This window comes from Mustela erminea, chromosome 9, assembly GCF_009829155.1.
Source record: "Mustela erminea isolate mMusErm1 chromosome 9, mMusErm1.Pri, whole genome shotgun sequence".
NCBI lineage: Eukaryota > Metazoa > Chordata > Mammalia > Carnivora > Mustelidae > Mustela > Mustela erminea.
In genome coordinates, this window is record NC_045622.1 from 54,598,601 (window position 1) to 54,614,066 (window position 15,466).

At 55.5% G+C, this 15,466-nt stretch overlaps 1 protein-coding gene across 6 annotated transcripts in view; it reads left to right on the forward strand.

Moving 5' to 3' along the window:
* Positions 1-14,780, forward strand: part of GDPD5 (glycerophosphodiester phosphodiesterase domain containing 5) — an 83,339-nt gene extending 68,559 nt beyond the window's left edge. For 5 of the 6 annotated variants that reach the window (XM_032356680.1, XM_032356678.1, XM_032356679.1 and 2 more), the window contains 9 exons: positions 3,841-3,923; positions 4,963-5,113; positions 5,627-5,845; positions 6,306-6,463; positions 6,697-6,844; positions 8,048-8,130; positions 8,671-8,685; positions 10,864-10,976; positions 13,782-14,780. In XM_032356680.1, the coding sequence (XP_032212571.1) occupies positions 3,841-3,923; positions 4,963-5,113; positions 5,627-5,845; positions 6,306-6,463; positions 6,697-6,844; positions 8,048-8,130; positions 8,671-8,685; positions 10,864-10,976; positions 13,782-13,930 (1,119 nt within the window). In that variant the 3' untranslated portion in view covers positions 13,931-14,780. The remainder of the gene's footprint in view (positions 1-3,840; positions 3,924-4,962; positions 5,114-5,626; positions 5,846-6,305; positions 6,464-6,696; positions 6,845-8,047; positions 8,131-8,670; positions 8,686-10,863; positions 10,977-13,781) is intronic. The other variant, XM_032356683.1, reaches the window with a different exon arrangement.
* The last annotated feature ends 686 nt before the right edge of the window (positions 14,781-15,466 follow it).

A 15,466-nucleotide genomic window follows, 5' to 3' on the forward strand; every position in this document is an offset into this window, starting at 1 on the left:
ACAGCAGACCTTCCACTTGAGAGGACGGGTTCAGAGGCATGCTTCCTTGGTCTTTCGGCAGCTGTGGGAGCCTGGATCAATCCCTATCTGCTCCGTGCCCATTTCCTCATCTTGTATCCTGGGCTAATGGAAAGTGTCTGGGCCATGTGAAGTAGGACTTAGCACACGTGAAGGGCCCGGCTATGAGCCTGGTGCACAGACAGTAAGAGGGAGACATTCCTGCTTTCTGGGGCAGGCCCTCTCCCTTCTCTGGACCAGGGGTTCCTTCAAGGACACCCTGAACTTGTGGTTCTTAACAGAAGCAGTACCACTTCCCACCCCCAGGGAGCGCTCAAGGACTTCATGAGAGCTTTTTCTTGGTTTCTGCAGTGATTCAGAGTTCCATGATGTTACTGAATTTCAGGGTAGTCAAGGTGGCCTCACAAAGTAACTTTTAAAAGGAGGTGTTGAGTCCAATGGGGCTGTGAATCACCCTTAGGTTCTTCCTCACTACCTGTGGTGAGTGTTACTGTGCCCATTTTCTAGGTAAGATTCAGACACCTGTGCCCAAACTGGACCCTGGAGTCCTCCCAACATATATCCCTTGCTGGTCCCAGTACCTGGAGGAAACTAGCTAGAAAGGCCATGGCTGTGGAGTCAGAGGGATCTGGGGTTGGGGTCCAGTTTTGCCCCATGTTGCCTGTGTGTCTCACCAGTCCCCTCTGAGATTTATGCTACAAAGGATCATGAGCAGAGCTTAGAAGCACAGCCCCCTCAGGTGGGTGGAGCCCAAGATTACAGGCCCTCCTCCATTCAGGACCCAGATCACCCAAGCTCATGCCCTGAAGGGGTGGTGTTCAGCCAAAGGGAAGGAGCCGGGTGGCCCCAGCATGGATTATTTTTTTTAATGAGAAAATTTTCTATTATTTATAGAAGTTGCAAGAATGGTATAAGGAATCCTAGAAAGAAGAATAGTATAATGACTCCAAGACCACATTCAACACTTATCAGTTCTCTTGCCACTCTCGTTTCCTCTATCTCCCTTTTTTCTTTTCCACGATATTTTATTTTTAAGATTTTTTAAAAGATTTATTTATTTTAGAGAACACAAGTAGGAGGGACAGAGGGAGAGGGAGAGACAATCCCAAGCAGACGCCACCCTGAGCACTGACCAGATGCAGGGCTCAATCCCACGACCCCAAGATCACCACTTGGGCTGAAACCAAGAGTTGGATACTCAACTGACTGCACCACCCAGGCACCCCTATTTTAAGATTTTTTTTTAAGTATATTTATTTAAGCAATCTCTAAACCCAGTGCTGGTTTTGAACTCATGACCCTGAGCTGCATGCTCAGGACACCCGGGTGGCTCAGTCAGTTGAGCATCGGATTCTTGGTTTGGGGTCAGGTCATGATCTCATGGGTTGTGGGATCAAGCCCCAGGTCAGGCTATGCTCTTCCCTCGGCATGGAGTCTGCTTGGGATTCTCTCCCTCCACCTCTCCCTCTGCTCCTCCCGCCCCACACCCCGTGTTCTCGCTCTGTCTCTCAGAAATAAATAAATAAAATCTTTTTAAAAAGAAAGCTTCATGCTCCACAGACTAAGCCAGCCAGGAACCCCTCTGCTGTAATATTTTAAAGCAAATCTCAGCTATCCAGACCTCATATTGTTTTGCCTATACATACTTCAGGATGGATCTCTAATCCATAAGGACTTTTTTTGTTGTTGTTTTAATATAATGACAACTACAATGCTGCTGTTACATCCAACCAAATTAATAGTAATTCTTTAATATTATCTTATACTGCACCCATGTTTAGCTTTCCTTTGTTGACTCAAAAAGCTCCTTTTTACAGCGGAGTTGTTAACAATCAGGATGCAAACGGGGACCACATGGCGCATCTGGCTGACACATCTCCCCAGTATCTTCTAGTATATGGTGATCCCCCTCCCTTTTTTCCATATGCTGTTTATATGTCAAAGAAGTCATTTCTCCTGTAGAGTCATTTCTCCTGTAGAATTTCCCACGTTGTGCCTCTGGCTGATCACGTCCCCAAGGTGGCTGCAGAATGGCTGGCACACGTGTCTGACACGGCCCCATGTGTCACTGTGCCTGCATGTGTGTTGGGGTCTATACCCGAGTGTGTCACTGCTTCTGGACCCATGCATCTGGGTGTGAGAAGCCTGAGTGCACACTGCTGTCTCTGAGAGGGCATCTGTGTGCCCTTAGGTGTATGGACCCGTTTGTGACAGCCACCCCCACATACACATTCCTGACAGCAGAATTCCAGCTGGGCTTAGGTCTGAGGCATGTAGGGATGAAGAGTCACCCTGAAATCCTGTGTGCTCCTTGGAGCCCTTTTCGGGTCCCCAGGCTGGCCAGGGAGGGCTAAGTTTCCACAGCTCTTTCTCCAGGGGCCAACCCCTACCCCCAGGAGACCTGAGTTTACAAAGCCTCTGCCCTTCCCCCTCACTGCCTCTGCTCCCCGGGAGTATTTATTGCCCCTGCTGTGCTCCTTTGTGTCTCCCCATCTACCTTCTGCAGCTGCAGCCCACAGGCCAGCGCTGGCACCCCTCAGGGGGAGGCCTGGCTGCAGGGCATTTAGAGGCAGGAGGGGCAGGAACTCCACCAAGTCCATGCCTGTCTCTGATGTCTCTGAGGCCCTGTGCCGCCTCTGCCTCCGAGTGGGGCCTCACACAGCCCACCCAAATGGGAGAAGGGAGCCCTGTCCTCCAGAGCTGCTCTGCCCCAAGGAAAGAGGAAGAAAGGAGCTCAGTTATAGAGACTGCTGCTGTCTCTCTTCTCTCCTATGAGCTCAATAACATTAGCCTGTTTTACAGCTAGAGAAGCCAAGGTGCAGAGGTGAGGTGAGAGGGAAGTGGAATCATTCCTTCTCAGCCCCACAGCCCTTGCTGTACCAGGCTACCTCCCAGAGGAAGGGGATGTGTTACATGTGGGAGCAGCATGGCCAGAGGGAGAGAAGAAGGGCACAAGTGTGTCTTGATGGGAATGAGATCGGCCCATCCCTTACTGCCAGACCTCCCTTCCCCTTCCAGCCTAGCCTGCACTGCTCTGGCTCCTAGTCCAATCCTTGGTATGGTTGTGACCCCCAGTGGTGACACAGGGTATGACAGGGTCTTCAAACCGAACAGACCAGGGAGGGACACTTGGAACTCTGACTCCCAACTTGAAGGACAAGTGAATTCAGAGAACACTGAATATCACCCCCAAGGGGAAAACAGGGAAACTGAGGTCCATAGGAGAAAAAGATGCACCAATGGTCACAAAGCTATGGCAGGGCCAGGGCTAGAACCAGAATCTTCTGATTTATATGCTATAGGATTAATAGTAGTCCCTTATCAAGCACTTACTGCATACCAGGCAACATGTTGGGGGCTTATAATCCATGGAACCATCTAGGAGATGGTCTTGTCATGTCTGTACACATGCAAAAACTGGGCGCCCCATGGAAACTGCCATCCTGAGTACCCCCTCCTCTCCCTCTGGGATCTCCACCCAGACCCCGGGGGTAACCAGGAGGAAACATGGCTTGCAGCTCCAGTCCAAGACTACCACAAGGCAGAGAGCTGTATAAGAGCCTTCACACCCCCACATTTATGTACATCAACACTAACCACCTCTGCCTCCTCCCCCACCAACAAAACCTGTAAGGCAGGCACAATTTAACAGATGAGGAAATGGAGCCTCAGAGAAGCTGCATGGTGCCCAGGGTCCCACAGCTACTGCCTGGATGAGCGGGAACTAGAAGCAGGCTTACTCCAGCCTCCTGACACACAAGTTTCTGCGTCAGCGGGGGAGATGTGTATCAGCTAAAATTTTGGCTCTCCTCTCCTGCTCAGCTGGCCCCAGAGCACACGCTGATGTCCTTCCGGAAGGCCCTGGAGCAGAAGCTGTATGGGTTACAGGCTGATGTCACCATCAGGTAGGTGTGGCTGTTGGGAGGACCACAGTCCCCCATCATCCCTGCTGCATCCACATTTGGGACTCTGCTGAACCTCAGGTCCCAGAGCTTCAGAGATGGGAGGGCAGAGGCTTGGATAAGCCACTGAGGGCCCACACCTTGTTTGTGCCAAATGCCAGGATACAAAATAGGGAGACAGATAGGTGCTCATGGTTCAAGCAGAGGTAGGGGAGTGGGATCTAGAGTCCTGCCACAGATGCAGTCGAAGGAGAGGCCAGCTGTATGTGGCTCAGCAAGACGGAGCTCAAACACAGGTGAGGGAGATAAGCACACGCAGAACGAGATAGTCACTGTGATGTTCAAAGACCACATAAAATGACTTCTGTGTTCTCAACATAGAGATTGCAAAAGCACCTATTAGTACAAAGGTTGAGAATTCATAGCCATCTCACAACAGAGGAGCTCTGAGAATGGGAAAGTGGGGGCTACCACCTACAGTTTACACAGGTGGTGCAGTGAGTGAGGGCACCACGCGTGTGAGGCTCCGAGTGTAGACACCACAGAACTGTGTGTTCATCATCTTCCAGCAGGTGGTGGTAAGATGCCCTGAGGAAGGGGGCCATGCATACCCCTTCTAAGAAACCACATGGGCTACTGGCAGCCCCAGTGGGGTAGAGGAGGAGGGCGGTAGAGGGGAATGTGTCCAGAGGGCCTGCATTTGTCCTGTCCTATTATGGCATCACATGGATTGGGTTCTCATCAAGTTCTACCACTTCCCGCGCTAGTGGGCTTAAGCTAGATAATTGCCTTTCCCATTGTCAAATGAGGTAGCACCTTTCTGCTATCCCACTCTAACCCTCACAAAAAGCCAGAGGGACTCACCCCATCCACCTTGTGCACAGAGGGAGCCTGAGGCCCAGAAAGAAGCAAAGCCCGCTTGGGTCCCATGGGGGCTGGTGTACGTGGGTGGGAAGGAGTGTGTGGGGGTTGGGGAGGGATCACTGGCAGGCAGGTGAGGGACCTGGGTGGACAGTGATGTGGGGATCCCACCTTCCCGCAGCCTGGACGGCGTGCCCTTCCTCATGCACGACAACACCCTACGTCGAACCACCAACGTGGAGCAGGAGTTCCCAGAGCTCGCCCGCAGACCCGCCTCCATGCTCAACTGGACCATCCTGCAGAGGCTCAATGCTGGCCAGTGGTTCCTGAAGGTGTGGCTCTACCTGTCCCAGCCCTAGGCATGGACCACACAGGCAGGACCCCACGGAATGAGGGGGCCAGGGGTGGCCAGCAGCTCAGAGGACCGCTAGTACCTTAGCAGCAGGGACTTGCAGCCAGGCCAGTTAGAGGCCTGCTTGAGCTCCCGCCGGGGAGCCCGGGTGCCATGTGGCGTGGTCGTCACTGCTTGTTCTGGTTCTATCTTCCCCGTCAGAAAAAGTTGACGGCAATGATGAGAGTTAACAGGTAAAAACTGTGACTTTGTGAAACTCCAGAGGGAGACTGGTTCCTATGAAATGCTACTAAAGGAGAATGTGCAGGCGTCTGGGAGAATTCCCAAGCAAATGACTTCCAGAAAACCGGGGTGGCGTGGGTAAGCTAGGTTTGGGGTCTTCTAGACCCCCCCACAGGGCCCCAGCCAGAAGGTCACCTGACCCCGTGCCCCAGCAGCCCCTCAGTATTGGGGGTGCTGGTGATGTAGCCATGTGTACCCCTGTCTCTGCCAGACGGACCCCTTCTGGACGGCCAGCTCCCTCTCGCCCTCCGACCACAGGGAGGCACAGAACCAGTCCATCTGCAGCTTGGCAGAGCTCCTGGAGCTGGCCAAGGGCAACGCCACCCTGCTGCTCAACCTGCGAGAACCACCTCGTGAACACCCCTACCGCAACAGCTTCCTCAATGCCACGCTGGACGCCCTGCTGCACTCTGGCTTCCCCCAGCACCAGGTGAGGCCCCCACCTCCACACTGCCCGCCCAGACCTCCACTTCCACCGGGGCAAAAAGGGGGAGCACACCCCTTGCCCTCCTGACAGGTTAGCCCAGGGTCCAGAGGGAAAAAAGGAAGGCCTTCAGAGTGGACAGTGGGCAGGAGCAGGCTCTCTGGAACACTGCTATTTCCGCATCCTTGCGGACTCACACTCGGAGATCAGAGAAATCAGAAACCACTTCGTGGCAGCACAAGGGACTGGTGGCAAGCTGCAGAGTGACGTGGGTTATCAGTCTTGGGATAGGGGTCCGGAGGGGAGAGCAGTTTCACAGGCTCGGCTGGACCACGTTGTCCCCTGTAGATGCTTATTACATGTGAGCCTCACTGTGGGCCGCATCCCATCGCCTTGAACCCTCCCAGGAGCTTTAGGAGGGGTAGACGCTGTAACCCCAGGTGAGGCCGCCTGCTCCCGCCTGCAGGTCATGTGGCTGCCCAACTGGCAGAGGCCCTTCGTGCGGAAGGTGGCTCCTGGTTTCCAGCAGACTTCAGGCTCCAAGGAAGCAGCCGCCAGCCTGCGGAGAGGCCACATCCAGAGGCTGAACCTGCGCTACACTCAGGTGTCCCGCCAGGAGCTCAGGTACCCACCCCAGCTCACGTGGTGGGGGTGGGGGTCGGATGCGCTGGGGCTCGTGGTTCAGAGAGTAGAGCTCGAGAGTATTAGGTCTAGGTGTTGTCTGAGCTTGGTCCTCTGGGGATGGAGACTCCTTTCTCGGGGACAGCTATGAGGACAGTGGGTTCATAAAGGGGTCCCACGCTGGGCCCAGAAGCCCCCCTCAGAGGGCTGACCGCCTCTGTCTGCCTGCCCCACAGGGACTATGCGTCCTGGAACCTGAGTGTGAACCTCTACACGGTCAACGCGCCCTGGCTCTTCTCCCTGCTGTGGTGCGCGGGGGTCCCCTCCGTCACGTCCGACAACTCCCACACCCTGTCCCAGGTGCCTTCCCCGCTCTGGATCATGGTGAGTTGGGGAATGGGGGGGGCAGCGGGTCCCTGGGGGTGTGTCGAGAGAACCTGGGGCATGAGGTGGGGGCAGGCTCCACGCTTGGGGCTCTCTGGTGAGATCTCAAGTGGGAAGCAGCATGGGAGGAGGATTTTCATGACCTCTGGGGTCTGCACTGAGGCGCTAGGGGGTGGGAAGAACCTGGGCCCAGCCCATGGGGAGAACAACATCATTCAACGGCCCTAGAGAAGTAAACTACTACTTGGGGCTTGGGTTTTGGGGGTTGATTATGTTGTGTTTTAAAGGAAGGGAAGGCATTAGAAAAAGAGTAACAACAGAACAAGGATAGGGGACATTATATGCTATTCTGAGAGTACAGCAAATAAAACCAATTTTTACCTGGCTGAGCGAAGCTCTCCTGACAGCCTGAGCTCCAGTCGCTCGGGGCACCCCTGACCTCCCCGCTGTGCTCCACTGCCACCTCCCTGAGGACGTGATAGCCAGTCCAAGGGTCTCGTTATGGCTGAGACAGTGTCAGGCTCACTGAACCAAATCTAGGTTATGGACGATGTGTCCATCCACCTGCCCACTGTCCTTACAAACCTCCAAGGGCTCTGCTCAGGACAAGGTGAAGTGACTTACTAACAGCAGCAGCAGCAATGAGGACACTCACATTTTCAGGTCACAGGAGCTGACCAACAGCAAGGACTCCAGGCGCAGCCCCGTCCCTCCTCCAGTTTACCTGAGCTCAAGGGCCCGGGAGGCCTGGCCGCACTGGAGGCTTTGCCCTCCCTGGCCCCCGGAGTGGGAGCCCCTGCACTCCACACCCTACGGTGACACACGTACTCTTACACCCGCACAGATGCCCTACGCCTCTCCACACATACGCCTGCCTTTACACCTCCACATTCAGCTGTCTCCCTTCCATTTACTCCCCTTCCACTCGGAGCCCCCTTAAACATACAAATCCTCCAAGCTTAACAACACATGCCCCCTTCACCCTGACCACTATGTCTCTTATGCTACACACACAGGCCCACAGTGCTCAGAGCCCACACCTACAAAATACTATCTCAAGGCCCCAAGCCCCAAAGTCCCCTCTAGATCCTCCGTAGCCCTTCCCTAATGGTAACTTGGGGTCATCCTCCCCACGGAACCTGTCTGGAGGTCTGGTATGAACCAGCCAGAACTGAAAACTGGCCATGGGTCATCTGTCCACAGCCCCCTGATGAGTACTGTCTCATGTGGGTGACCGCGGACCTGATCTCCTTCACGCTCATCATCGGCATCTTCGTGCTCCAGAAGTGAGTGGGCTCTGACCCCCTTGCGTGCCCCACAGACCCAGCCCCTGCCCCAGCCAGGTAACCCTCCTCCTGAGCCCGTGGCCAGGAGAAGCCCTGCCTGGGCAGCCTGTTCAGGGTAGGACTGCCCAGCGGGGGCCCCCCAGCCCCTCCTCCTCAGCCAGCACGGGTGGCTTCTGGAATGAGCACCCAGCTGGGAGCCCAGAGCCAGCCTTGGCCATGACCTGCTCTGTGGACTCAGGCGGGTTGGGCTCCTCTCCGGCTATGTCCTCACCTGTTCCCCAGGGTCTGGGCTGTCACCAACACTCAGCACTCAGGTGTGCCATGCTGGAGACCTCCTGCCTGTCAGGGTGGCAGCGGGGAAGTGGGGGGTTTGTCTGGGGGAGGGCTTAGGGGCAGGCAGGGGCCCCCAATCCGGCCACAAACAACTGGCTGTTTTATTCCTGACTGACGTTCTTTCTCTGTCACTCACCGCTCTGATCCGGCGCATGTCCCTCCTCTCTCTCCCCACCCCCCTCTCTGCTGCACTCTGGCCTCTCACAGCTATCACTTGATCAGGTAATTCTGGTGTGGTCTTCCTCTCCTGCTCCTCTTTCTCCCTCTTCCTCACCATCCCCTTCTCCAGTTCCACCCGAAAACCTGCTGTGCACCAAGCCTATGCCTGGGTCAGGGTCCCTGGTGGGCCACCCTCCCAGAATCCTCCCCTGGTAGCCTGATGCCTCCTGCTGTCCCCTGCACTCCTCTCCCCATCTCACCATGTGTGGCCTCCCTCCGGTTCCCCTTGCTGTTTCTGTGGATGAAAGGAAGCCAGTGCTTCCTAGCAGGTGGCTGACCTGGCCTCTCTCAGCACCAAAGCAGCTCCCTCCAGGGAGGGACTGTGCCTGGCCACCCCTCCCAAGGCAGGCACTTGCAGGGGCCTTCACTACTGCCCCGAGCAAACCCTACCAAGTTCTGTCTCTCCCTTCCCATCTCTCGGTGTCTCCCCTTGGGCTTTGCCTCTTGAATCATTGCTTATCTTTCTGTGTGTCTCTAATCTCTCTCACTCCCCATTTCTGCCTCCTACCTGACTCCTCCCACCTTATACACACAGCCTCCCTGCTTTCCCCTGGGGGAACCCCCCAGTGGTTGAGCTTCCTGTCCTAGATGTACCTGGCTGCAGAGACCCTGGCATGACTCCTTCCTCCTGGGCTTACTATGAATTTCCAACATGAGTCCTAGGTCCGGGGGATCCAAGCCCCCACCTTGGTCCAAAGCCTTGGCCCTCCTGGTGACAGCTTCCCAAACTGCTCCCTGGCTAAGGGACATTGCTCAGCGAAGGGACACGTACTGGTCCTTCCTTCATCCTCTCCATCAGCAGATGCCCCCATGTGCTGCTGCTGTGCTGGGCCTCTAGCAAGGAGCCAGGCCTTCACTGTCGGAGCCCCAGGGTGCTAGGGACAGCCGAGGTGGCCCAAGTGCTGGAATGGACAGGCCAGGCCCGCTCAGTGTCCAGCCAGGGCCATGACACAGTCTTCATGGGGGTCAGGAGAGGACTGACAGAGGAGGGGACCCTGAGGGAAGCCATTCCCTGCAGGCCCCCTTCCTCCACCCATACAGTCAACAGATACCCTGGGCACCTGTCACACAGCAGGTACTAAGGTTGGCGCCAGGGACACTGTGACAAATGAGAGACCCAGTCGCTGCCCTCAAGGACATGTAGGGCAGCCAGCCCAGCCAGACCACAGGCTGCCTTCCCCTCTGCTTCTTGCTTTCCCCTGTCTGTCTGCTCTTTTAATTCACCCACCTGCCTGTCCATCTGTCTGTCCATTTCTGCTGTGCTGACCCCATCTGGAAACACCTGATTTCTCATGGAGTCTGGGCTCCCCCTTCCACCCCAGCAGGACTCAGTGCCTGGGGGGTTGGGTTCTTATTTCCAAGCTGACCCCTGCTTCTCTTGGTGGGAGTGGGGGTGGGGGTCCAGTGAATCTTTCGGTCTAGTCTGCAGGAAAAGTCTTATGTTTGGACACCAGGGATTTGGGGCTGGTTGAGAAGAACTGCAGGGCAAGACCTGTTGAGGCAATACCTTCCCTGGGCTGGGCACAGGAATCCACGTCCCCGGCTCGGCCTGGCCCCTGCATGTCCCGCACAGCCCCATCTCTTGCCCGCCAGCCTCCTTTTATTCCCGCCTCCCCACGAGGGAAGAGGCCCCTCCTCCAGGGCTGCTGGAGCAGAGCAGCCTATGGCCCTGACACCCTTGCCTCTGAACCTGTGGAGACAAGGCCCCCACAGCCTCCTCTCCCTCCCTCACTTCCCCTCTGGCTTCACTAGCCTGGCCCTGATGAGGAAGCTGGAGGATCCAGCAGCTGGGACTCCCTGAGATTGGTGTGTACCCCACAGATGGGTGTCAGAGTCATGCCTGCCAAGCTCTCCCCCAATTTGTCCCATTCAGAGTCTGTGTGCAACTGTGGGCACCTGACACACAACTCCCCAGCCCCAAACAAACCATCTTCGGGGCAAGGGGACCTGATCTTGGGTTCCGGGGACAAGGGGGAGGCCGGAGAGCCCTGGCTGAGAGTCAGTAGACTCCGACTCAAGCCCTATAGCTCTGCCTTCATCTGGGCCTCTGTTTCCCCATCTGTAGTCAGACAAGAGTCTTGCCAGTCTCTCAGGCCAAATCCAGATAGGCTCTGGGACTGGACAGGACCCTGCTCCAGGGAAGGGTGGGAAAGGACCTGTGCCCGTGGGCCATCTCTGCAGGTGGCGCCTGGGCGGCATACGGAGCTACAACCCTGAGCAGATCATGCTGAGTGCTGCAGTACGTCGGACCAGCCGGGACGTCAGCATCATGAAGGAGAAGCTCATCTTCTCAGGTAGGCAGCCCTGCAAGTTGAGGCAGGCCATGGGCTTGGTTACCTCCAGCCCCCCACATGCACACACACCTGCAGGTGACACAAATAGGCAGGAACACAGAGAGCATGGACAAACATCTGTGCCCCTGGCTTCACAGACACAGAGAGAAACTCACACCCCTCCTCACGCAGTCATCAGCTCCAGACCCCGTGGCTGTCAGCCACACGGGTGGTGGGCAGGGGCTGCTTTTATGTCTCACCTCTCTCTGCTGGTTTATACACCGTAAATATTAATTTTTCACTCTTGCTGGCTGCCAGCCCCCATTGACATTCCAGTCTGATGGAAGAGGGAGCTGTATAAATAAATACATAGAAAACTGGGTGCCACTAGAGCTCAGGGCACCTGGGTGGCTCAGTGGGTTAAGCCTCTGCCTTCGGCTCAGGTCATGATCCCAGAGTCCTGGGATCGGGCCCCGCATCGGGCTCTCTGCTCGGCGGGCAGCCTGCTTCCCCCTCTCTCTCTGCCTGCCTCTCTGCCTACTTGTGATCTTTGTCTGTCAAATAAATAAATAAATAAATAAATAAAATCTTTTAAAAAAAAAGAAAGAAAAGAAAACTGGGTGCCACTAGAGCTCTAACGGGCATGCTGAGCCAGAGTGGGGTAACAGAAGAGAGTGGTCAGAGCTCTCTGGGGCAGTGAAGTTCTCGGGGCCCACTTTGCAGGGTGACCTAGCTGGAATAGGAAGGTCGCACAGGAGGAGCCTGGGTAGTGGGTTGGAGATGAAGGCTGACTGAGCAGAGGAAAGGAAGGGTACCCAGGCAGGAAAAGCCAATGTTCAGAGGTAGTGAGGGACTATGGCTTACTGGGGTACCAAGAACTATCCACCAATCCATATGGCATGAGGGGTGGCCTCATGTTCACTTACCCCAGCAAGGCACTAGGGAGACACTCAGGCCTCACCCTGAAAGCAGAGCGAGGTCATGGGCAGGTCTGTCCTTGTTACAGTAGGACCATAACAAGCACCACAAGCTGGGGGGCTTAACCAACAGAAATTTATTGTCTCTGTTCTGGAGGCTGGAAGTCCAAAATCAAGGTGTTGGCAGGGTCGCTTAATTCTGAGGGCCATGGGAGAAGGATCTGGTCCTTCTCTCCTTGACTTGTGGGTGGTCCTCTTTGTGTTGACATGGTGATCTCCCAGTATGCATCTATGTGTCCAAATCTCCCCTCTTCATAAGGACACCAGGCAGACTGGACTGGGGCCCACCTTAATGACTTCATCTTAACCAATTACCATCTGCAACAACCTTATTCTCAAAGTCACATTCTGGCAGTACTGGGGGTTAGGACTTCAGCCTATGATTTTGGGGGAGAGCACAATTCCACCTATAACAAGTATGGATGGTGGACAAGAGGGGGAAGCTGGAGGCAAAGAAACCAGTAACTCGGGAGAGACTGAACGTGGGAACACAGAGGAGAGGAGAGATTTGAGGGATATTTAGAAGCCAGATGGGCTGGGGTTCAAATCCCAGCTCTGTCCCCAACTAGACAGGTGAACGAGAGCATGTTGGCGTCAGACTCCTCTGTAAAAGGGACTGGCACTGCTTCACAGCGTGCTTGACAGTTAGAACCACACCTGGCCCAGAGGTATGCTCAGTAACCACTGTCTGAATGAATGACACCCCAGTGGGGGTGACTGATTTGGGGGCTGGTTCCTGGGACGGTGTGAACATCCACTCATTCATTCACCCCTTTATTTATTCATTCCTTCAACAGATGAACTTGTTACTGTGTTAGGTGCCTAGGAGTCCCAGATTCTTGCCTATGGGGCACTTGTATTCTCCTGCCTTGGCTCAAAAGGAGCTTCCCTGAGCACTAAGGGTGGGTTGGAGTGCCTCCCCTGGTGACCCGCAGCCCTCTAGCCACACTGGGGAGCTCCTGGGACGAGGGGCCAAAGGCACCCACCTGGGGTGCCCAGGCTCCTACAGCCTGGCCCAGAGAAGTCAGAAGGAGCAGGGAGAACGAACAGAAAAAACAGGCCAGCCCCTAGACCTGGCAGGTTCTGTACCTCCAGGCCCCCCATCCTTCAGTGCCAAAGGCCATTCATTGAGCACCTTCTGAGGGCAGGCTCAGGCCAGCCACAGTCCTCCCCCACCCTGCCCACTCCAGGCTGAAAAGTCCTTTACAGAGCCCCTCAGCCTCCCCTCCTCTCAGGGTGGGCTCAGCTCCACTCAGCAGACCTTTTCTGAGCCTCTGTTCTATGCTCAGTGCTGTACCAGACAGCAAGACACAGATGCCCAGACCTCCCCACTGTGCTGCATGTACTCCGGCTAGTGGGGTCACAGGTAGGGACGATAGAAGAGGTGATGGGGCAGGGGGAAACAGGAGCTCGGGGGGCCGTGAGGAGGCCCCATTCCAGCTTGAGGGGGCTCAGGGGAGGCTTTTAGGAGGTGGTAATAACAGAGATGAGAACAACTGAGCCAGATTTTAAGAAAAGGAGGTGTTGACAGGGAGATCACTCTCAGGAGAGGGGACAATGTGTACAAAGGCCCTGAGTAGAATAAACACACGGGCACAAAGGTCAGGAGGGGACAGATGATTGTCTGGGGCTGGAAGGCAGAACAGCAGAGGAGAGGAGACTGAGCGTCTGCAGAGTCCAAGGAGGGCCTTGAAAGCCAACTCAGCAGCAGACCCAAGTCCAGTGATCTCATCAGCCTCCAAGTGCCTGACCAGGGCTTGCTGCAGGGTACTCTTGCCACTGCATCTGCCAGCCATCCTCATTGACCCCACTCTCCCCACTCCCATTCTGCCATCCTTTGGCCCCACAGAGATCAGTGACGGCATGGAGGTCTCCGATGAGCTCTCTGGATGCTCAGACCACAGTTACGACACGTACACCACCAGTGCTTCCACCCCTGCGGATCACCGAAGGAGTGGCAGCCGCACCAAGACTCTCACGGACCGGAATGGGCGTTAGCTGAAACCTTGTCTGTCTCAGCCTGAACCTAACGTGGAGATCAGGGAACCCATAAGAGCTGGCAGAAGCATGTCTGCATGGGGAGTGCACTGGGAGCTGGCTCCACCGCCTCCTCGTTGGCTCCAGCCCTCTGTCAGCCATGGCCTCCCCTGGAGGGGGCTCTCCTCTCTCCTGAGGCCCACTTGGGTCAGAACTCCAACCTTGCAGATGCCCCTGCAGGCCTGGGGCTCCTTCTGGAAAGTTTGGGGCCTGGGGCCTGGCCCTCCCCTGGAGGCCTTCCCTTATATCCTGATCTGGAAGGTTGCTGAGTCACTGGACTATGCCCTGGCCCCTGTGGCAGCTGAGAATTTGGATGTCCACATGTCTATGCTCAGAGGCAACTGACTTCTGCATGTCTCCTGCCTTGAGGGCCTGGGCTAGGCCTCTGCCCCCAGCAGCTCAGTTCTTCATGTCGGTCTCAAAAGCACAAGGATTTTCAGCCCAGGTGGAAAGCCTGCTGCAGTGGTGGAGACACTCCTCCCCAACCAGCCTCATACCACGACTGGCCCTGCCCTGGGAGAAGGACCGAGCCAAGTCCCCAGGAGCAGCTAGAAATGGCCAGAAGAGTAGGATTAAGGCTTTTACAAACCCTGACCTAAGTTTCCAGCAGGTCTCTAAGGCAGACAGGCACAGAGACCCAAGAGATCCACAGACTGACACAACCTCAGGTTTCCGCATCAGTGGCCACAGGGCAGTGGTACTTGGGAAGAGCGTTCTAGGCATGGCCAACAGTGGGCATGTGCCCAAGGAGGTCTACAGTGGAGCAAGCCTGAGGGCCTCGGCCAATATGATTAAAGCTGCCATCTTAACATGTGTCGTCTCTGAATGGTCTGTGGGAGGGAAGGGATAGGGTTTGCTGGGTTTGGGATTCAGTTTGAGGCCAATGATTTGAGGAGGAAGCATTCTCAGAAATGAATGGAAGAGCGCAGGGTGTTTGGACCCCTACCCAGCATCACCAGGACACTGCGACTTCATGAACAGCCTTGGGGTTGGGTTCTAGAATCCCCATATTGTGGTGGGGGGAGACGGTCCTGGAGTGGTAAAGTGACCATCCAAAGTCACACAGCTTAGTATGGGCAAAGCCAGAAGCCCACCCAAGCTCTGGCCCCAGAGTGGATGCATGGCCTCTGTAACCAGCCAGAATGGCAAGGCAGATGGGGAAGTTTCCTGGGTCTGATATAGGGCTGGGTGGCGGAACTAGCAGGTCCCCTCACAGCCACATGGAGGCTTTCTGAGGTGCTTCCAAGAAATTTATCTCTTCTCCAAATAGGGGTCTTCTGGATAGAATTCTTGGGGTCTGAGCAATTCTGGCACCTTCTTGGAGGAAAGGAAAAGAAACCCCTCCCAAATGCTGGAATTCAGACTGGGACCCCGCATTAACCTCTAGGACTGCCCTCTAGGAACTGTGAGGGGATTCACCCTCCTTTCCTCCTACTGAACATCTGCCAAGTGCATCCCTTCCTGGGACAGAGGTCAACTACCCCCTCTCCCTGGGCA